Source organism: Telopea speciosissima, chromosome 11 (genome assembly GCF_018873765.1).
Source record: "Telopea speciosissima isolate NSW1024214 ecotype Mountain lineage chromosome 11, Tspe_v1, whole genome shotgun sequence".
Lineage (NCBI taxonomy): Eukaryota > Viridiplantae > Streptophyta > Magnoliopsida > Proteales > Proteaceae > Telopea > Telopea speciosissima.
This window is the reverse complement of record NC_057926.1, coordinates 44,744,527-44,767,385: the sequence shown is the minus strand read 5'-3', so window position 1 is coordinate 44,767,385 and position 22,859 is coordinate 44,744,527. Positions and strand designations below refer to the sequence as shown.

The window sequence follows — 22,859 nt, the reverse complement described above, 5'->3', positions numbered from 1 at the left end:
AATGATTATGAACAACTTTTTGTGAAGTATTTGAGCTTGTTTCAATGGATGTTACTCCTTGGAGAGTGTTAGGGTGAAGTTTTGTCAAGGTTATACTTATTTCTTCCTTGCTGAAATTTGATTATTGTGTTTGGTTCTATATTTGGGTTGAGTGTGTGCTCTCGACTTGTCTTTGGTAGTCTTGTTTATGGTCAAGTGTTGTTTTCCCTACAATATGATTGATTCGGATACATCTGGGCTTGGTTTGGCTGATTCACAGCCTACTCCAACTGCTCCTCAGTTTGTTTATGAGAACCCACACCCACAGATCTCCATTGTGAAGCTTGATAGCACTAATTACTTGGACTGGTCACACTCAGTGGAGCTTTCCCTTAGGAGCAAAGGGAAACTTTGGTGCATTATAGTTACTATTACAGCCCCAGAGCAAGGTTCTCCTGCCTATAAGAAATGGGAGACCGAAAATTCCACAGTCATGACATGGCTAATCTTTTCCATGAAGCCCGAGATTGGGAGAAGGTTTATGCAAAAAGAAACTGCCAAGGCAATCTAGGTCAGTGTCTTCCAGACCTTTGACAGGGTAGGTGACTCTGCCATGGTCTATCAGCTCTACCAGAAGATTATTGCAATGAGGTAAGGTGACAGGACCATTTCTGAGTACTATAATGCTTATATTAGTCTTTTGGAGGAGTATGACCACTACATGGATCTTCAATTGACCAACCCAAAGGATGAAGAAAAGGTGTATCACACTTCTAAAAAGGAGCGTGTCTTCATTTTACTTGCTGGCCTGAACCCTGATTATGAACTAATCAGGCTCCAGATTTTAGGTAGGTCCCCCCTTCCATCTCTTGATGAGGTCTGTAGCTACTTACAGAGTAAGGAGACTAGGCGTGTTGGTATGGAACCAACACCAGTATCATCTCTTGAGAGGTCAGCTCTCAATTCTAGTTCTTTCTGAGACACCCGTGGAGGTGGTAAAGGATAAGACCCTAATTGTGGGGAAGACAAAGCAGTGGAGACAGGTGGTGCTAGTGGAGTTGGTATAAAAAGGTTTAGATGTGATCATTGTGGGAGATCTGGACATACCAAGGATCGATGTTGGACTCTTCATGGCTGTCCTCCTGGTACATGAGGTGGTGCTAGTGATACTCGTGGTGGCCGTAAAGGGGGAGCTCGAGCACATTTTGTGATGACTAAGGTAGATGTTAGGGAGTACCCACCTACTACACAGGATGACTCTACTTTGGCAGATGCAATGTTTCGCGGGGTCATGTCACAGCTGAGCACATCTCCTATACCTACAGTGGCCAGCTCCTCTTCATCCTCAGTTTTGCAGGTCTCTACCTCAGCTTCTACTGCAGCCCAGTCTTAGGTCATTGATTCTGGTGCCACCGACCACTTGACTGGTACGTCTCATTATTATGATTCCTATACCATTTATTCTAGTAAGGATAAGGTTAGGGTAGCTGATGGCTCCCTTTCCTCCATCTCTGGTAAGGGCAGCATGCCTGTTACATCCCTAGTTTGAAATCTCGTGATATCTCGGTATCTCGGGCTGGTCAAGATATCCGAAATATACCGAAATTTTGCCGAAATATGGCATTTTTCTACCATATTTTGGCACTCCATCTCGGTGGGTTTTTGGCCATATTAAGGCCTGATACTTCATGTACACCCTTATTTAAGTTAAATAAACACATTTAAACCTTCATATTGCAAAAAAATAAACTCAAAGTGGTGTTTTGAGTTTGTCCCCTTGATTGACAGTATACGGTCGAACCCTGATGTATAAATTGTTAAATACACTTTATTTACGAAATATACCGAAATTTCACGAATTATTGACGAAATGTCACGAAATATACTGAAATTTGGACTTTTTTTTATTTCATATGGTCATCTCATCTCGGTAGTGTCGAGATATCTGAAATATACCAAAATATAGGCAATATAGCAAGATTTTGAATCATGATTACATCATCCATTTCTGTTACTTCCATCCTTCATGTTCCTAATACTCTCAACAGTTTATCTGTGAGTCATTTAACTAAATCCCTGAACTATTGTGTCACCTTTTTTCCTTCTCATTGTCTTTTTCAGGATTTGGTGTCGAAGAGGATTACTGGTAGTAGTCGTGAGGAGCAAGGCCTTTACCTTTTTTAACCTTTTTTGCCCACAGCTCAGTCCTATGTATGTGGACGTAATGATAGTAGTTCTGTGGATTATGTTATGTTATGGCATCGTCGTCTTGGCCATCCATCTTTTGTTGTAATGAGGAAACAATTACCTCACTTATTTTCTTCTATTGCTTCTTCTCATGTTTTTCGATGTGAACCATGTATGTTTGCCAAACACTATCGTTCCTCTTATCCATATCATGGTAATAAATCTGCTTCTCCTTTCCATATTATGCATACTAATGTTTGAGGACCTTCCCCTACTATCTCTTTATTTGGCTATCGTTACTTTGTTTCATTTGTTGATGATTTTTCTCATACTAATTGGACTGTTCTTATGAAGCATAAAAGTGATGTCTGTGATGCATTTCAGAATTTTTATCAGATGATTTTTACTCAGTTTGAGACTTGAATCAAAATTGTTCGGTCTGATAAAGGGGGGGGGGGAATACATGTTTGGGGGTCTCTAAACCTTCTTTGCTACTAATGGCATTATCCATCAGTTAGTGTGTGTTGACATACCGCAACAAAATGGGGTTGCTGAGAGGAAAAATCGTCATTTATTAGAGGTCACCCGTAGTCTCTTTTTTGGCATGCATGTTCCTATGACCTGGTCTGAAGCTCTTCTCGCTGCTTCCTTTCTCATAAATCGCATGCCTACCAAACTCCTTGGTTCTAAATTTCCCTTCCAAACCTTATCGCCACAGGTTTCTGCTTTCTCTCTTCCTATCAAAGTCTTTGGTTGTGTTTGTTATGTGCATATTGACAAACCCAATCACACTAAACTTGATCCCAAAGCTCTCAAGTGTCTATTTCTTGGGTGTTCTGCTAATACCAAAGGCTACAAGTGCTATCACCCTTCTTCTCGCCAATGTCTTCTTTCCAAAGAAGTCACCTTTCTTGAATCTGTCCCATTCTTTGCCCCTTCTCAGCATCCTCTTCAGCGGGAGCATTGTGGAAGTGATCAAGCTGCAAATATTCCATTTCATTCTTCTCTACCTGTCTTTCTTTTTATGCTTGACATTGGAAAATTTATAACTGTGGATGTGGTTGATACTAATGATCAATTAGGTATGGTTGATAACAATGATAAAGAATTGGTTGAAAAAGGAAAAGAAATGGTTGTGTACAAAAGAGGTGAATGCTTGAAAGGAAAGAAGACCTGCCAAGAGTCCTCTTTGGATCCACATCCTGAGACCCATTCTCCTCAGTTAGGTAACATCCCTTCTCTTACCGCTGATTTAGACCTTCCTATTGCTGTTAGGAAAGGCAAGAGAACTTGTATTAATCCTATAGCCCAGTTTGTTTCTTATAATGCTCTCTCTCCTACATGTCTTGCCTTCCAAGTTGCTTTCTCTTCTGATTCTATTCCCAAGAATGTTACTGAGGCTTGTCTGACCCAAAGTGGAAACAAGCTATGGTTGAGGAGATGACACTTGAGAAAAATGGTACTTGGCAATTGGTGGATCTTCCCAGGGAACGAGTCCCAATTGGATGCAAATGGGTCTACACAGTCAAGTATCAATCTGATGGTACAGTTGAAAGGTACAAGGTAAGATTGGTGGCCAAGGGGTACAATCAAGTTTATGGAATTGACTATCAGGAAACATTTGCTCCTGTGGCTAAGCATAACTCGATCCGAGTTCTATTATCATTGGTAGCCAATAAAGATTGACAATTATATCAAGTAGATGTGAAGAATGCCTTCCTTCATATTGACTTGAAAGAAAAAGTGTATATGCAAACCCCACCAGGTTTCAAAATACCTTCAGCTGAAGGAAAAGTCTGTCTTCTTAAGAAGACACTTTATGGTCTCAAACAGTCACCAAAGGCATGGTTTGAGCGCTTTCGGCAGGCTATTCTGAAGAATGGATATTCCCAGAGCCAAGCTGACCACACTCTCTTTACCAAGTAGGGCAATGGTACCATTACAACCCTAATTGTCTATGGTGATGGTATTGTGGTCACTGGAGATGATACAACTAAGATAGATAAACTGAAGACCTACTTGGCTCAACAGTTTGAAATCAAAGATTTGGGTCCCTTGAAGTACTTCTTAGGAATTGAAGTATCAAGGTCCAAGAGAGGAATCAATTTATGTCAATGGAAGTTTGTTTTTGAGTTGTTGATAGAGACAGGGATGTTAGGCTACAAACCGGCAAATTCTCCTATTGAGCAAAATCACAAACTAGGAGAAGATTGTGGTCCCGCCCTTGTTGATGCGGGAAAGTACTAGAGGCTAATGGGGAAGCTTATCTATCATTCTATGAAACGCCCAGATATTTCCTATATAGTGGGAGTGGTGAGCCAATTTATGCATGCTCCCAAGAATGACTACTTGGATGTTGTGCATTGTATTCTCAGATATTTGATGTCCTCTCCAGGAAAAGGACTGTTGTATGCCAGACACAATCACTTGAGAGTGGAAGGTTTCACTAATGCCGATTGGGCTGGATCCATCACAGACAGGAGATCTACCTCCGACTATTGTACCTTCGTGGGAGGTAATTTAGTCACATGGAGAAGCAAGAAAACAACCTTTTGTAGCCAGATCCAGTACAGACGCAGAATTTAAGGCTATGGCTCATGGAGTCTGTGAACTTATACAGTTGAAAAGACTAGTTTAGGAATTGGGGTTTGGCATTGAAGGCCCTATGAGACTCAACTGTAATAACAAGGCAGCCATCAACATTGCTCACAATTCAGTGCATCATGATAGAACAAAGCACATTGAAGTAGATTGACACTTCATCAAGGAGAAGATAGACTCCGGCTGCATTTGTTCCCCTTTCGTGAAGACTGGTGATCAACTGGCGAACATCTTTACCAAGGGGCTTACCTCTCTTCAATTTAGTACCCTTTTATGCAAGCTGGGAATGCACGTCATTTATTCTCCAGCTTGAGGGGGGAATGTTAGAGTTGTTAGAAGTTATGTATTGAGGGTAGTTTAGGAACTAGCCTTTTGTCTAGTTGCCTTATTATGTATTTTCTCTTTTTTATCCTTTTTTACCTTTTACCTCCCTTGGGAGGTGGATATCATATTTTTCTTCTTATCATTGAAGTAATATAGTTGTGTGGAGAAGTCTCTCCAGCACAAGTTATTGACCACCGAAATGTTTTCTTCTCTTCCCTCTTGTCTTCTTCTTTCTCTCCTCTCTTCCTCTTCTTTCTTCAACTTCTCCTCCTTCTCTTACTTGTATTCCTAACCTAAAATCCAACTTAAATAGGAGGAAATCTAAACTCAAAATAGATACTGACCAAAACCCGATATGTATCCATATCGGATCATGCCGGTTAAGCCACGCACAACAACTACATCAATACCTCCCACATTGGAGAATTGAACCACCACTGGAAGTAGGGCTAGATGTGAACTGCAGCATCATCCATGATCCCCAAGTTACATTCTAGTATTGGCTTTCGAACAATATAGCTTTGCCATCTATCAGAGATGATCATTGTGAAGAATGACTCGACATCATGCACCATTTCAGTAAGGTGCATTTGTATGATGACATCACCAGTTGAGTCCTCACATGTTCAGATATATAAAACATATTTATGCCACCTAGTAAGTTTTTCCTCCAACACTACACTATTTTGTGGCACGCCATCCTTACCTGTAAATGTATCTTATGTACATTGTCATCCTTATTTGTAATTGTCTCATATGTACTTCTTCATCCTTATCTGTAATATTTTTGAGCCTGGAATTGTCTATAACTTAGGCTCTCAGTTTTTTTTAAAGCATAACCTGGGGAAGTGTACTAACCTTCCAGAGTTTATCCATCTAAGCACCCTCTTTGTAAACTCCCTACCTCCGTTATAGTGAAAATTAGGCCCAGCATCCACTTGCTCTGGAGTTTTTCCCCAACATGGGTTTTCTCTGTCTGATAATACTACTTATATATATATATATATATATATATACGCCCTGCACCCAGACACATTGGGGGGGGGGGGAATGACCACACCACCACCTTGAAATGTGAAAATGATGCCCCTGTACACTGTTCCATTGGCCCCCACGCGTGCGCAGGAGCCATGCTCTTAGACAAAGAACACTTCCCAAGGATTTAAGTCTCGGACCGTATCGTGTCGTCTCGGCCGATACGTCTCGGTATCGGTCGTGGTCGATACGATACAGGCCGAGACGTATCTATTTTAAAAAAAAATGCAAATGTCTCGACTGTATCGAGACGTACCGATACGATATGATACGTATCGATACAGCCGAGAGTTTTTAAAAATGTTATTTTATTATATTTAAAAAAACGATACGTATCGAGACGTATTGAGTCGTCTCGATATGTATCGATATGTATCGACCGATACATAACGATGCATATCGAGACGACTTGATACGTATCATTACTTAAAACCCACATGCCCATTTCATTTTTGAAAACCAGAAAGTCGAACTTTGAGCAGGCTGGCGGAAAAAACCTCTTTCCAGCTTTGAGAAACCCTTCAAAAAACACATTTAAACTTGGTTTTTGGGTAAGATTTGTTGAGGGCTTTCAATCCTTTGCCAAAAACAATCCTAAAGCTGGTGAAATCACATCATTTGGTGCATCTAACAACCCACATTTGAAATCAAAAGCTGTTCTTGAAGGGAAAGGTAAGTTTTTTGAAAAAAACTTGATTCTTTTGCTTAAATCTTTGATTTTTGGTATGTTTTTTGGTATGAATCAAAGGGAATATGTTAAACTAACATAGAAATTGCATTCTTTGTATACATTTACAAAGATTTGACTTCAAATCCATGTTTCTTTGGCATTTTTTACCCAAAACCGAAAATTCCTTCTTTAAAATGATTTTTTTTTTTAAATTTTCTTCTTAAATTTAAAACAAATGCTAATGTATATAGTATATGTAGTACATTATGTATAGATCTATGACATCCCAACAAGATTATACATTTACCCTAAAATCTGTCTGTGTTTTTAATTTTTTGGGTATTTTTTGAATTTATAAAATACTTAAAAAAATGTCAAAAATCATGATTTTTCCATCTATACTCGTTCATTATAGTTTAATAAAATGTATAAATGTATAATTGGCTGAAATAGAAGAGAAAAGTTAGATTCATATATGTAGTACATTATGTCATTTTTTTTTTCATTATTTAAAAAATTAAATAATGTGTTACTAGTTGTAGAAAATATAAAAATGTTTAAATATTGTTTAGGGCAACTTTGCTAGGTAGTAAATACATGAAAATGATGCAATGCATGACATGCATCATAATATCCGTCTATACTTGTATAAATTATTGATGTGTGGATTTGAATATTGTAACATATATATCTTATATAGTTATCTACTTTTGTTTGGTATTTAGGACGATGCCGCGACAACAAGACATTGGGTGGTCTTATTGTACCAATGTATATATGCATGATAGTATATATATGCATGATATATGATATATGTGCCGCACTTGTCGGGTTATTGATTATTCACAATTCTTAGTATATATGCATGATATATGACACAAATTGCTTGTTTATATTGTTTTTTGTGTCCAAAAGTGTATTTTGATCATTTTCATGCGTTTCTGCACCAATGGATACGTATCTCCGATACGATACGATACGTCTCTTCAAATCGCTTGACCGATACGATACCCGATACCGATACTTAAATCCTTGACACTTCCCCTATATATATTAGGCCCAAACTGATGATACTACTTATTTATGGTGTATTATGCTACAAAACAGTATTTAACATGTATCCTAAGCACATCCATGTGTTTCTTAACCGTTTCCTTGTGTGTCTTTTGCATGGAACTAAATCTTGGTTGAAACTGACCGCAATCTCCGAGTTGTCTCAGTTTCAGGCCTGGCCAAAACGAAACCCAGTGTCGAAACGAGATCCGAGTCATCCAACACTTCCCGTTTTCAGGCCAGACTGAAACCGGCCTCGAAACAGAGATTTAGAACCTTGGTCTTTAGCATATACTGTCTCTCTCCGAAACATCTCCTAAAACAACCCTCCTGATATGTTGACCGATAACGATGGTACCTTGTTTAGATCCTCAGTCTTTAGGCTTCCCAATGTTGAAATGACTCTATTCATTGTAGGGGTGGCTTGGCTTTTTATTGTGCCTTGGACATCTGTTGTGGATTTCTTTTAGAGATTTAGACGTATTTTGGTGCAGTTATATGCCCTTTCGTGATTTGGAGATTGTTATGTATTCGTTATGGTTCTTTCTTTTTTCCATAGTGAATAACTCTCGTTATATATTGGTTATGCTTCTTCCCCCCCCCCCCCCCCTCCCCCCCTCCTCCTCTTCCCTATTGAATAACTGAATTTGATTAAAATCCAGGAGCATTTTGGTCTACTCTTCATAGTTCACTTTTCCCTTGCTTTGGTGAATCTATTATATGCATCATTACTTTTTGTATGCAAGTCTGCAGAGCTACCAGAATGGTGCAATCTATCTCTGGCAGTACATTTCCATTGTAGGGAGAGAGGGAGAGGAAGGATGCTGTTATATTGTATTGCAAAGTTGGCTTATGAGTGCGGACCTTCACTCAAGGATTTAAAGAATGGGATCCAGTGGTCTGGTAGATCCCACCCAATACTTAAGATATGGCTGTCTATGAGTTACTAAAATGCAAATCATCTTCCAACTTTCCAGTTGGTTTGATATAATTTGTAGTGAAATGCTCCATTCTGATGTGGTTGTGCTTATTGAGCCATCTGTAGAAAGGCCTGGCATATAGGATAACCTCAACAACTATGAAGAAGATAATGGGATGGAGTCAGGAAGATTCAGATGAATTAAGGCCAACAAAGCTGCTTCAAGAATAGTTGAAGTTAGTACCTTTTGGGGGATGACCATGCATATAGTACCTCTCTCGACGTAGAACTTCAAGGCCCTGGCTGTGTTTTGGAGCAGAGTTTCTCTTGTCCTTTAAGGTGTTTATCTCCATAGGGATGGAAGTGTTTGTGGTGCTCAGGGTTGGTTTTGAGAAGGTCTTGTTTGTAGTCTTGTGTTTCATTGGGGGTGGGGGGAAGGCGTGGGTGTCTGGTGATGTTCCTGTTAGGTGTGCAGACTTTTTATTTTGTCCTGTCTCCCTGCTCTTTGTTACATCCATCCTTCTTCTCCTGTCTGATAATTTTTAGCACCATTGCCACTCAAAATCTCTCTCTCTCCCCCTCTCTTTTAATGCATTATTCTATTTACCGATATAGATGTCATTCAACTTGAGCTCATGACATCCTGTTTGATGTGCAGGCAATGAGGGTCGGGAGTATGTTCTGAGACGTATTCTTAGACGAGCTGTTCGTTATGGAACTGAAGTCCTTAAAGCTCCAGAAGGTTTTTTCAGCGGGTAAGAATGACATGATTAATGAGTACTTTGAGTCATTTTTCTTATCCTTTTAGGCTTGATAATTTTATTTCCTATGCTTGTGTGTGGAATTGTGTAATAGTGTATTTAGTGCTTGTCATCATTGAATCTTGGGGTCAGAAGAACATGTTGTTTAATCTTTATGGTTTTTGTGTTCTTTGCTTTTGTTAATATCTAGGCTTGTAAGTGTTGTGGTGAGAGTCATGGGGGATGTTTTTCCAGAACTGAAGCAACATGAAGCTAATATTAGGGACACTATTGCTGCAGAGGAAACAAGTTTTGGGAGGACGTTGCTTAAGGTAATCATGTTTATTTTGGTGTACATGATAATTGTTTGCTACCGTTCCACATAAAAGCTCGAACTGTTAGGGAAGGGCAGCGTCAATGTATACATCAACACTCCCCCACATGTGCAGGCCAAGATCCCATAGTCCTTGCACGTGGAGCTCATGTGGCATTTCCTTCATGTGGCACTGAGGGAGAAATAATGTTGGGAAAACTGTTCCGATCCACTTCCCAGGAGTTGAACATTGTCCTCCTTGCTCTGATACCATGTTCGCTACCATTTCACCTAAAAGCCCAAACTGTTAGGGAAGGCAGCATCAATGTATACATCAACAATAGTTCTTTTCATTTATTTATTTTTGTTTTCGAACTTTCTTTTTAGTAGTGTTCTGGCATATAGATTTTTTAGACAAAGTGTTTTAATTTGTTAGGATTTTTCTGCTTCCTTTTGTGCTTTTATGTATTTCCATATGCTGGCTCCCTTATTGTGTTTTTGCCTGCATCTTGAAGATGGCTTTCATGTCAAACCTGGGCACTTAAACAATGGTAAAAATATATATTGTTTGGGGCTCTAGCTTGGCATACATGCCAGCTTATGGTGTTTAAGATTGACAGATGCTTGACTAGCTGGTTGACCTATCTCCAGGGAATTGAGCAATTTAAGAAGGCTGCTCAGGATGTTCAGGGAAAAAGATTGAGTGGGCAGGCAAGTATATTTCTTATTATTATTTGGTTGTTTCTCTTATGTGCATGCATGTGGGAGAAATCTATGATGTCAGTCTGACTGAAAAGTGATGCTTTATGTGTTTTATGTGTTTTTCTGGGAATTATTTAGAAAGTGATATAAGTAGCAAATGCATGCACTTTTTGTTCTTTAATTAGTTCCCACTGATAAATGCAATATTTTCTATATATGGTTTCTTATTCTCTTGGGGTTATATGGTAGGTAATGTAGGCAATCAACAACAATTGGGGCCCAATGGAAAGGTATATCCCTCCCCATAGGAGGCCTGGGTTCATTCATGCTAGTGTTGGGCCTCAATTCAAGACGTCCAGGATTGTATAAGCTTTGTATTGGGCCATGGGTGGATACATTTATTGGGCTTGTGATTTAGTGGATTAGAGATTGAGAGGTTTTGCATATGTTCTATCCAGCATGTCTGACAAGCAAAACTTATGTGCTGGCTTCCATTAGTTTCCTCAGATTCTATAATTTGGGCTGGCTCTTCCATATCTTCCATTGGTGAATCAAGTGATTGGTCTGAATCCGCAACCGCTATAGCCCACAACATGGAGGCATACATGGTTGCTGAACCTGAACCTGAAGATGAACAAGTTTAGTGAGATCGGATTTTAAAAGGTGGGTCTCACACGCTTCTTAAGGGTTGAAGTATCAATATTGGGTATTGGGTATTGGGTATCATATCAGAGTGACGCAAGATATGCATAGAAATGGTCAAGACTGATACATATAAAATACAGTTTTGAAGCATAAAGCACCTTATTATGCAATATTTAAATATATATCAGTTTGATGCAAAATTTGGGTCATTTTTACCTAATCTAGTGATCCATAACAACAAAAAAGGAAGAAAAAAGAGATCTGCAACTTTACAGCTTTTTTCCCCAAATCTATTTCAATCCATGATTTGAGCATTGAAAATCCCCAAAACTTGATGAAATAATTATGATTAGGGTCATTTTTTATGTTAGATGATCTCCCCCCAACTCAGATATAAGAAAAAAACAAGTTTCCAAGGCTCTGGGTTGCTCTCGATTTCACATCTCACTCACATTTTGCTGGTTTAAGGCGTATCAAGTGTATCTTACCTGTATTGATCCATATTGAACCATGTTAGACTGTATCGGTCTCGTATCAACCCTTATGGTCGATACAATCTTTTTTTAAAAATAAAGTAGTGTATCAGTAGTATCGTATTGAAACCCACCGATACATACGGATACAGCTACGTATCAGCTGAAACTGAACGCATCAATACTTAAAACCCTGATACTCCACGGGAGTGTGTTACTAAACAAAGCCCTAGAAGATCAATAGAAAGATCATTATTCTCCTATCGTTGCCTGAGACGATGCTGCGAAGTCCTATTGTGGGAACTATTTGGGAAGTGATTTCATATGCTGAGGAAGGACATTTGTCACAAGAGTGAACGTCAAACCATATATGCCCATCGGGCCATCAGATAACTGGCATTCATATATTGGTCCACCCTTTGAGTCAATAGAAACTCCTAGGACATGCTCAAGGAGAATCAATTCTATGGTGAAGATAGTATTTGTAGACTTCACAGCTTCAGAGGGTGGAAACTAAATTTCAATACAGCCATCAGCACACTTGATGTATGTAGAATCTGTGGCTTGTAATACTGATTGCCCTGCTTGGTGTTGCCCATAAGTTGTAATCCGCAAGGAGAGTAACAGCTTCTTGAGTTCTTCTCTACTACTTTCTAGAGATATTCCTAGGATCTTGGTTTGAGTCGACTATAAAAAACAAGCCTTTAGAAGTTTGGTTAGGTGTGACCAGATCAAAACTATAGTTTTGCAATCTTAAGTATTTAGCCATTTGGATAATGTGAGGGTTGCAACATATCGTAAATAAGTGCACCCGTGATTGGACTTGGACAGCTAGAATTGTGGTCAGATGAAGATTTGAAAAGGGAAGATATGGTACCAAACTACCAACATTTAAAGTGGTTTGAAGTTTGAACTGTGGAGGAAACAACATGAGGATATAGCTTGAAACGAATATCCAGTAAGATCAATCTGGATACAAGGGGAAACCTTATCTCTCATAAAAGGTTAAGGCTAACCTTACATCCCCAAAATGAAGGTGGGTGTAAACGTGGGCTTTCCATTGAGGAAGGAGATGTCCTGGAAGTTCTAAGGTGATCAATTGTTCCTTAGCACTTGCCGGAAGTTGGTATTGATCAAAGTTAGAGGCTTGAACATACTCTTTTACAGCTTGGGTGCGAGAATTAGAGAAGTTGTTTTTAACTTTTTTGGATGCAGAAGAGGACTGCTTTGCAAACACTGAGTAAGGATTTACAAATTATAAGTGGATAGTTTGTAACGGGAATTTGCTGTCATTGGATAGATTATTAATCTCATATAGATATTCCAAAAGAGAAACAGTTGCATGAAGTGGAAGTTTTTCTAGTATAGTTACAAGAATTCGGTTGAAATAGCTGAAATCTTGCAACTTATTTCGGTTTCGTCACGAGTTAAAAACAAAAAATAGGTTGACACTAGGTATGCAAAGTTTCGATTGAAATCTCGGGCTAGTTTTGGTTTGTGTATCATTTCAGTTGAAACGTTGAACAACATTGCTTATAAAGGCACTATTTTGATCAAAATGGGTCGAAATTTCGACCCATTATGTGTGTTTTGAGAGGTTTTGACAGTAGGACAAAATTCCAAAAAACCCCAGATTTGGTTTTTTTTTTTTTTGTTTTTTTGCCAAATCACCTACATTCTTGGTGGAACAAGGTGTTGGGGAACGGTTTTTGGCCAATCATGAATCACCTACATTTTTTGGGCCAATTTACCTATGTTTCTTCAGGCATATCATGACATGGCTGTCTTTAGTGATACAATTGGAGGAAAGGTTTCATCAGTGGCAACAATTTTCTAGAGGTTTTGAGGCTCTCCGGAACTCTATATGGTACTGACATAGAGTTGGAGAAATGGTTTTGTAGGGGTGTCAACAGTTGTCCTTGACTACTTATAAGTGTACTATTAAATGTATTTTCTTCATTCCAAATGCATATTTTAGTTGTAATTGAATTTTGTGTGTTTTAGTAATAAATTATGTGTAGACTAGAGAATTTTACAGCATGGTTTCGAAACCAAATTACCATTCTGGTTGTGCCTTTTTTTTTGGGTACAATCTAAAGGTTTCAATATGTTTAAAAATGCTTAATTAGAGTTTCCCTGAAGTTTCGGGCCGATATATGGCCAATTGATCTCTGAAGTCAAATGAAACATGCACCTGAAATGTGATCCTGTTCGAAACCGAAATATTGAACTATGAGTTCTAGATAATTCCATCAGTTGGAGAAGATGCCAACCTTAAGATGACTCATAATAAACCATACATGACATACTTTTGGAAATATTAAATCTAAAATATGAAATGATATGTTAGAGTTATTTAGACTTTTCCGAGCAAACACAGCTACCTGTGGCACTTAACAGCTTAAGGACTTTTCTAGAACCAGTAATTGCAAATGAGGAGTCCGGTCACATTTTCTGATGTAGAGGATCCTTTGAAAGGGTAATAATAGAGCATACTCATACATATGAGTGTAGAATTCTGTGAAGCAGGAGATGCACAGCTTAAAAGAAGAAATCAAAAGGTCAACTTGGACAAGTTTAGAACATAGCTCTGATAGAAAAGAGAGACATAAATAAGTGAAAGTAAAAAAGAAGAAGAAAACTCACCAGCAAGAGAAGATTTTTATTAAGAGAAATATGAAGATGACTTACAATCATAGTTGTCAAGGCGCCACCAAGGCGTCCAAGGTCACAACATGTCTCGTTGACACTTCACTAGTTTACGTTGATTTATGTTTATTGTGTTTTTTTTTTTTTTTGATGAATCATACATTATGACCCTCCCCAGACACATCAGTAGCGGGAGCCTCATGCACTGGGTACGTACTTAATGCTTATATTTGTTTATTATATGTTGGGTTTGTTATTGCATCATTTCTAACATAATTATATCATATTGTATTGACATGGCTTCTATGTTGCATATAAGCATAATTATATAAAATTATCATTGCTATATTACATATTCATATACTGCATGCCTAGGTGAGCGCTTTGTCGCCTAGGCACCATTCAAACACCTTGGGTCGCCTAGTCGCCATGGCAACTATGCTTACAATACTTTGACACAACACTTCAAAAGTCAAGGTATGAGTCAAATAGTTGAATTGCCCCGGCGCTAAAATTTGGTTCACAGGTAGCCCTATATCGCCCATAAAATATTCAATCCCAATGAAATCTTCCACATGCAAAAGAGAGTCCAAAACAGCTGAAAAGTCGAGGTATGACCCAAATAGGGTAACAGTTTGAAAATGCTAGGGGGGAGAAATCGAATACAAGGTAGAACATATAGTTGGGAGGTGGACCCCAAATTTGCCTTGAAGCTTGTCAAGGGATACCCTTTCTATATGGCAGTTCAAATTGGCCAAATTGTCCTCCACTTGGCTCGATATCAGGGCTGCTAGCTCTATTTTTATTCTTATTATTAGACATCATACTAGATTTTCTGTATGTGGGTGTAGGAGGGGCAGAAGCAACTGGACGAGTTCTTTCCTTCTTGGTCAAATAAAATTATTTTCTTTATCATATCCAGTTTTAGCATGATTTTAATTTTGCAGTCTAAATTGTTATATTGAGTAATTGTTTTCTCTTAGGGCCAACTCTTAGGATTTGAGGAGTATTTGCTTTATTTTAGCATTCTACCTAACTGTAATAGCCTCTGTCTTTGAGTGTCTTACTGCAGTAGTCTCTTGTTTGCAGGATGCTTTTGCTTTGTGGGACACTTACGGGTTTCCGTTGGATCTCACTCAGGTATGTCTGTAATGCATTATTGTTTTGCTTTTCAGATAATTTCCTGAGGCTGATTTGAATAGAAATATAGACATCCTATCCAACCTTTTTTTTTTGGGTGAATGATCCTATCCAACTTGCTATTTCATTCATCAGCTTATGGCAGAAGAACGAGATCTAACGGTTGATGTGGAAGGTTTTAACATTGCCATGGATGAAGCAAGGATAAGATCCAGGACTGCTCAAAGCAAGGTATAGATCTACATGTCTTCATTTACTCTCATCCATTCCAATCTTACTCTGAGAACTGTTGATTGCATCGATTGGAAGGAGGGAGAGGGATTGATTGCATTTTACTTTTATTTGGGGACTTGTTGGATAAAATTATGTTATGGTCGTAGCCTCATAGGAGGGATTGAGGGTTTCAAATGATAGTGTATCATCCCTTGAGTTTGTGATCAAATTTCTAAGTTTGCTATGTTTTGAATATTCAGATGTGGCAAATGCTTGACCCTTAGCCCCATTGTTATATTTCGTTATACTAACTATGACGTGATTATAAAATGGCCAAACAAGTAGCAGTCCCAGAGAGAAAATCCTTTCCCCACGGTAATGGCCTGAACCCTTTCCTCAATGTCCGACTGCCCTGGGGTGGTCCCGCCACTGCCTAGGGATTCCCTTCTCCCTACCCCTGAACCTAGACCTTGGTTCTCCCTCTTCTCATCCCAAAACCCCTCCTCCTGTGATGGCTTCTCCCTTCACTTTGTCTCTCCCACCTTCATCAGTGGCTCCAAGGCAGCCCATTACGAAGCTGATCTCCTCCTTCGTGAAGCTAAGAAATGGGATAATTGCCTATTGGGGCACTTTATGGGAACTCGACCGCGCTTTCCACTTGGAAAAGTTTCTCTTTCGAAGCAATCGAAAACAAAGGGTTGTTTTGGAACATACCTGATAGACAATGGTTTCTTTATCTTCAAGTTTGCTGAAGATGAAGACAAAAGCAAGTTTTGGCTGGAGGTCCCTGGAACGTTGGAAGAAAACCCCTCTTTCTCCAGCAATGGAACCGCTATCTTCAACTGCATCGTCTCGATCTCAGTTCTCTTTTGCTCTGGATCTCTCTCCCTGGGCTCCCTTTGCATTTTTGGTGTGAGGAGGGACTTATTATGATTGGCTTGGTCCATGGATATCTTCTCTATTCATATGGTAGAATAAAACTCCAGGATCTCCTCGCCTTCGCCATAATCTATGTGGAAGTTCCGGCGGATTCTCCCCTGCCAGGTTCTATCCTCGTAGTTGATGATGAAGGGTTCTCCTACAACCATGCTGTTCACTATGACTAGACCCCCCCGCAGTGCTTTTCTTGCAAGGTCTTTGGTCATTTGACTGGAAAATGCCCCGATGTTGGGAGTGAAGCCACCGCTGAAGCTTCTTCTGCTCTGTCTTCTTTTATCGAAGGTCCCAACCCTGCCATGGAGCTAAGAAATCCTCCAATCGAAGTCTCTGCTCCTCCTCCGGTAGCTTTTGAGCATTGCAACCCTAGTTGTGGCCAAAGAAGAAGTTGCCATCGGAAAACTCGCCGGAAGGATCTTCCGGCTTCGATCTCTCCCCGTCGTCCTATTCCCTTTGAGCAAATGGTTCCCCCCTTCTACCGCAGGTTCAAACTGCTTCTCTCTCCTCCAGGCTGCCTCCCTCTGTGATGTTGCAGTATTCCCCTCCCCCGATGAGCTGGCCTTTTCCCTGCTTAACCATAACTCCTGTCTTCTTCCTGAGCCAGTCTCCATTGACCCTATGCTTGCTGCGCCTGACAAGCATGCTAAGCCTGTTGACCACATGGAGCTTGTCGTCCCTCAGCAAACCTCCCCAAAGTCTCCCCTTTCACTTCAGTATCTCCTCCTTTCTCAAATCGAAGACTAAGGGAGTTTTATCCCCTAGGCCTCCTCTCTCCTCGATTCCCCCTGCCAATGTTGTGGTCACCTCGTTATCCATTCCCTCTACAGCCCAGCCCAACTCCTGTCCCTCTTTGGCCGGCCCATCTGGTTCTAATGGGCCAGTTCCCTCTCCTTTATCCTTTTCCTCTCTAGCCCAGGCACCTCTTGTTCCTCTTTGGCTGGCCCATCTGGTTCTAATGGGCCAGTTCCCTCTTCTCTCTTAACCCTTAACTCTACCCGGCTTCCCCACCCTGCCGCCTCCCCATCTCTTCACGTTTTCCGTCGCCGTAGCCCCAGCTCCCCTCCTTTCCCTAAGAAGCATCCCTATCTTTCTCACTCCCTGACCGCCCCGGAGTTGAATTCGCCTTTCAATTTGGATATCAGAAATTATGCTCTAAGTGGTGATTGACCTGGGATATTTGTCCTTCTTCTAGCTGGGCTTGGTTCTTTGGATTGCCTGGCGTTCTTCTTTTTGCGCGTTTTTTGGGTTGGGCTTTGGCCCATTGTGTTGTCCCTGCTTTTTGGTAGGGCTTAGTGTCGGCTTTTGCTTGTATCCTCTCCCCTCCCCCTGGCTTTCTCCCTTTGGTAATTGAATTATTTATTCATCCCCCAAAAAAAAAATTTCAGATGCCCTCTTGATTGATTAGTTTTTGTTTGGTTGTGTTATTCTCTGGTTTTCTTCTACCTTTCTAATTTTTTGAAGGGAGAGGGGGACATTGAGAGTTTTAAAATGACATGATGCACTGTCTTTGTGTTTTATCTTTAATCATAATTCGTCGCATCAGAAGATTCACTATAGGTTGAACATATAAGGGATATACTGAGTTAATTTTTACGCATTATACGTTTTTATCTTGTGATCTGTGCTGATAATAATTCTTTGTAGAAAGCTGGTGGTACAATTGCCATGGATGCTGATGCCACCTCAGAGTTGTACAGGAAGGGAGTAGCTACAACAGATGATAGCAGCAAGTTTATATTGTTCCAGGTCAGTACTCTTGGAGATTAATGATGGAATCATATTTGAGATTAGTGAGATTTTGTTGTTTGATAGAGGTGAGTATGAGATGTGGTTAGTTAGTTGAATGGACAATGTGATTCTTAAATATTTAGGATGATGTCTTTCGTATTTACTTGTTTCTCATCTTCAATAACTCAAGGTTATGATCACATTTAGTCAATTATTCCTGCTTTTCTTGACATTTTTCTCATTTTCTGTAAATTTAGTTTGTTCTATTTAATGCAATCTTATCTTTGATTTGGATAATTCATGTTAATTCAACTCAGTTGCTTTTTGATTGTCCATTTGAAAATTTTTGTTTTCTCAGGATCATGAGAGTGTCATCAAAGCTATATACACTGGTTCAGAGTTTGTGGACAGCGCTGTTTCTGGTGACGAAGTTGGCATTGTTTTACAAACCACAAGCTTCTACGCTGAGCAAGGTGGACAGGTACTGTACCCTTCTGGTTAATCTTGACCATTGTTTTATTGTGTTACATCTCAATGAAAAGTTTCATTGATTTTCCAGTATAGTCATCTTCATTCTGGAAAGAACATTATCAGAAGTTGAGTATGAAGCTCTAATGCCATAGCAGTATCCTATGTAGTCCCCTTAGTTTTTATTTATATATATGAAATAACTAAAAAGTGGGGAGGGAGAGGATTATAAGTTCGAATGATTTTCCATTACGGCTCTGTTTCAAGAAAATATCTGATTGTAGTCCAAGCCAATAGCCAGACATTGATCGTTGCTGCTAGATTGGGAGCAGATTTAGAAATATATATCATGTATTGGATCTATCTTTGTAATCTATCGTTCATCTTCACTTCGTGTCCAGCCCTTACGTCATGTCACACTTGCACCTAATGCAATACTCATGTCTTGAGAAAATATGAGGGGGAGGGGGGAACCTAAACTATAACCGAAGGGCATTCCCTGACCGTCTGCCATTTGTACAAAGCGGCAGTATCTGTTTGTGCTCAGACTTTGTGGGCATGTTTTGCATGCCATCATCTAGTCATTTGTTGATTTATGTCCTATTCAATCTATTCCCTCCGAGGAAGAAATTCTTAAAGCAGTCCTCTCCCATAAATCCAATCGGGCCATGATGGATTCAGTATGGGTTCCAATTTTCGGTCCTTGTCAATGGCTCCCTTGCTGGGTTTTTCTCCTCTAAAGTCTGTATCCGCCAAGGTTGCGCTCTTTCCCCTTTCCTATTCTCCCTTGCCCTAGAGGTTCTGTCTAGAAGTATTCAATCCAAAACTGATTAGCTCCTTATCTCCCCCATTCCCAAATGTAAAGCCATCAATCTCACCCATCTGCCTTTGGGGATGATCTTATGATCTCTCCAAGGCTTCCCCCTCTTCTATCTCGTCCATTATGTTCTCCTTGCATCTATTTGAATGTCTGTTGAGTCTCCACATCAATCTTCTGAAATCCCACATCTTTCTCTCGAATGTCTCAGATGCTAATAAAGATACTCTCTTCCGCCTAACGGGTTTCTCCCTTGGTACTTTCTCAGTCAAGTACCTTGGTCTTCCCTTGATCCCTACTAGGTTGACTGGCCATCACTGTACCCCTATGCTTGACCTCATCTGTAAAAGGCTTCAGCTTTGGAAAGGAAAACTTCTTTTCCTTTGCTGGTAGGGTTGAATTAATTAGATCAGTTCTTCAGTCCTCTTATATCTACTGATGCGGCATTTATGGGCTTCCTAAATCCACCATCAAAGCCATGGAACTCTTAGTATGTGCCTTCCTCTGGAAAGGCAAAGAATCCTCCAAAGTTCTCCACCCCATAAGTTGGGCTACTACTTGCCTCCCTAAATTGGAGGGTGGTCTAGGTTTTCGTAGAGTCCATGATTCCAATATTGCGGGAATTCTCAAGTTGCTTTGGAAAATCTCTTCCAAGCACGACTCCATCTGGGTTAATTGGGTCTATTCCTACCTCAAAAAGGATTCCATTTGGACAGTACCCCATCTTGCTGACTCCCTCCTGGGTCTAGTGCAAAATCCTCCTTCGTCCTCTAGACCTCAGGGCTGCCATCCCCAAGATTACAAATGGGACGTCTACATCCCTCTGGCTAGATCACTGGCATCCCTCAGGAGTTCTCTTTTCCAAAGTTGGTACCCATTCAATATGCTCTTCTGGTATCCCTAAACATGCCCCAGTCTCCTTCATTATCTCCCATGGTTCTTGGTTCCCCTCCTCCCTTAGTCTCTTCAGTTTGGAAAAAAGCCTTAGATTCTTGTTGGCCCCGTAGTAGGAAACCTTTACCTTCGCTAGGGAGTGGCTTTGGATGGATATGTCCTTCTCCGGTAGCACTATTTGTTACATTGCAAGCAAGCTTGTTTTCGGTGCCGTTATCTCTCACATCTGGATGGATTGGAATATTCGAAGATGGACTTCCAACTCTCGCTCTCTTGACATGATTTAGAAAGCCATCTTCTTCAATGTTAGCTCCAGGCTTCATATGTTAGCCCATAGATCTCTAGTTGACTCCCCAAGGAACAGGCGTATTGTTGTCTCTTGGGGCCTACTTGTATTTCTTCTTCAGCCTCCTGTCCCTTCTTCTTAGGGCTTGAGGTTTTGTATAGTCAACCCTCCCTTCTTTTTCTCCCTTTCTTTTCCCCTGTAAATTCCTCCCCCCCCCCCCTTTTTCCCTCGTTTTGGACTTCTGGTAATGGAATATTTATTAACAAAAAAAATATTGCTACATGTTATAATAATGTTTTGAAAATTATTTGAAACATTCAAGTCCTGTCTGAAGAACAGGATGAACAGGGATAATGAGGGTAGTCCCATGTATGGTGGCTGGTACAATTGAAATCAAGGTTTAAAATCTTGTTTCGGAAGGCCATTTTGGCCTTACCGAAATACCATAATTTCGGTGCATTTTCCCCGAAATTATGTCCTTTTTGCATGATAATTTGGTTGGCCGTTTTGATGGGTTTGGCCAAATTGAGGCTTGATAGTTCATGGAAACCCTATATATAAACATATTAAATTACTCCCCCCTCCCCTTGATGATGCCCGAATGACAAACCCCACCCTGGGTATTGGGTAATAACTCTCCCCTCCCCTGAACTAAAAAGATTCTATCAATTATACCCATTCCGTAAAAAATGGCTGTTAAGTGATAGAGAAAGACATTAATGCCCTCGTCTCTAACCTATACCCTTCTTTTTTTCTTTCTTTTTCTTTCTTCTTCTTCTTCTTCCGCCTCCTGCAACCCCTCCGGCCGCCACCCCTCTGCACCTCTATGGATGGCTTATTTTAGGGCGGTTACCATACAACCAACGAGTCACCTGATGGGACCATTCTGGCCTCACTGACGCCTTAGAATAAGGAGTCAGTTGTTTCCATCCCCTCTGTATGTTTCTCCATTAATCCAGTCCCAAATCATTGCATATTTTTAGGGTTTTTTTCTTCCTCTGTTTCTGGGTTCAGAACCTCCGTCGTCATTCGTCACTTATATTCAGATGGAGAATACGACGAAGGTCTCTGGTTCCCGAGCCAGTGCTTAGAAAAAACCCCCTTGAAGAAGAGTATGGTTCCCCGCATTTGACTTGGTTTTCTCTGAATTATAAGATTCTATAACTCCTATGAAATAATACTTAATTAATAGAAAATTCTACCAATTAACAAGACAATTGTTTCTAGAGAAGAAATTTGAAACCTCGAAGACTGAAATTTCCTCAATTGACCTATCTTTTCTGGCTTTCTCCTCTAAAGCTTTGAACTTGGAAGAGTTCTTAATAGCAACCTCCTTCGTCTCAGAATGGATCGAAAATGTTGATTCGTCCACCGCCAAAAATGTTTGGAATCATCGAAATTTTTGCTCTGCTTCTATGTTTGACTGCTCTCAAGAAAACCAGAAACTCAAAAAAAAAAAAAAAAGCAGCAACAGATGGGGTAGACTTGAAACAGAGAGAGGAGAATTAATTGAAGAAAGAGATAGAGAAAAGACCACCTCACGTTCACATACTCTAGCGTACGAGAACAGCTCCCAGCTATTCGGATGGAGTCCACTTTGTGGGACCCACATGGATGGATTCCATCTGAACAGTTGGGAGCCGTTCTCGTATGCTCACATGCGTGAACGTGAGCCTTACTCGATAGAACAATATCTCTGCAATTTCCTAATGGACCAAGATCTTGAAAGTTGTGTGTTCTCCGCAATATCATTGTCCTAGGGGTTTTACATGCGGTTGGGTGGTCGGTGGTCGATGAGGATGATGATCTGTTTCAGGGTTTTACTGGGAATTGGAAGGAGTGGAAAGTCCAAAATCCAAATGTTTGTACCGTCGTTCCATAAGAAATTGGGAAAAGAATGAAAGGGGATAGAATCGTTCGAACGAAGGAAGAAGAAGAACTTCTTGAAGTTATCTTTTTTCTCTCTCGTTATTAGGGTTATTATTGGAATATCAAAAATATAAGGGCATTTTGGGGTTTAATTGAATATATTTAGGGTGATGTCATCACTTAAAAACCATTTTTGACGGAATAGGTATGGTTAATAG

The 22,859-nt window shown here is 40.1% G+C and overlaps 1 protein-coding gene across 1 annotated transcript in view; it reads left to right on the top strand.

Moving 5' to 3' along the window:
- Positions 1–22,859, top strand: part of LOC122646025 (alanine--tRNA ligase-like) — a 64,714-nt gene that overhangs the window by 27,610 nt on the left and 14,245 nt on the right. Inside the window, exons 7-13 of the mRNA XM_043839481.1 lie at positions 9,427–9,523; positions 9,720–9,840; positions 10,473–10,532; positions 15,380–15,430; positions 15,566–15,661; positions 18,224–18,325; positions 18,666–18,788. Of these exons, the coding sequence (XP_043695416.1) occupies positions 9,427–9,523; positions 9,720–9,840; positions 10,473–10,532; positions 15,380–15,430; positions 15,566–15,661; positions 18,224–18,325; positions 18,666–18,788 (650 nt within the window). The remainder of the gene's footprint in view (positions 1–9,426; positions 9,524–9,719; positions 9,841–10,472; positions 10,533–15,379; positions 15,431–15,565; positions 15,662–18,223; positions 18,326–18,665; positions 18,789–22,859) is intronic.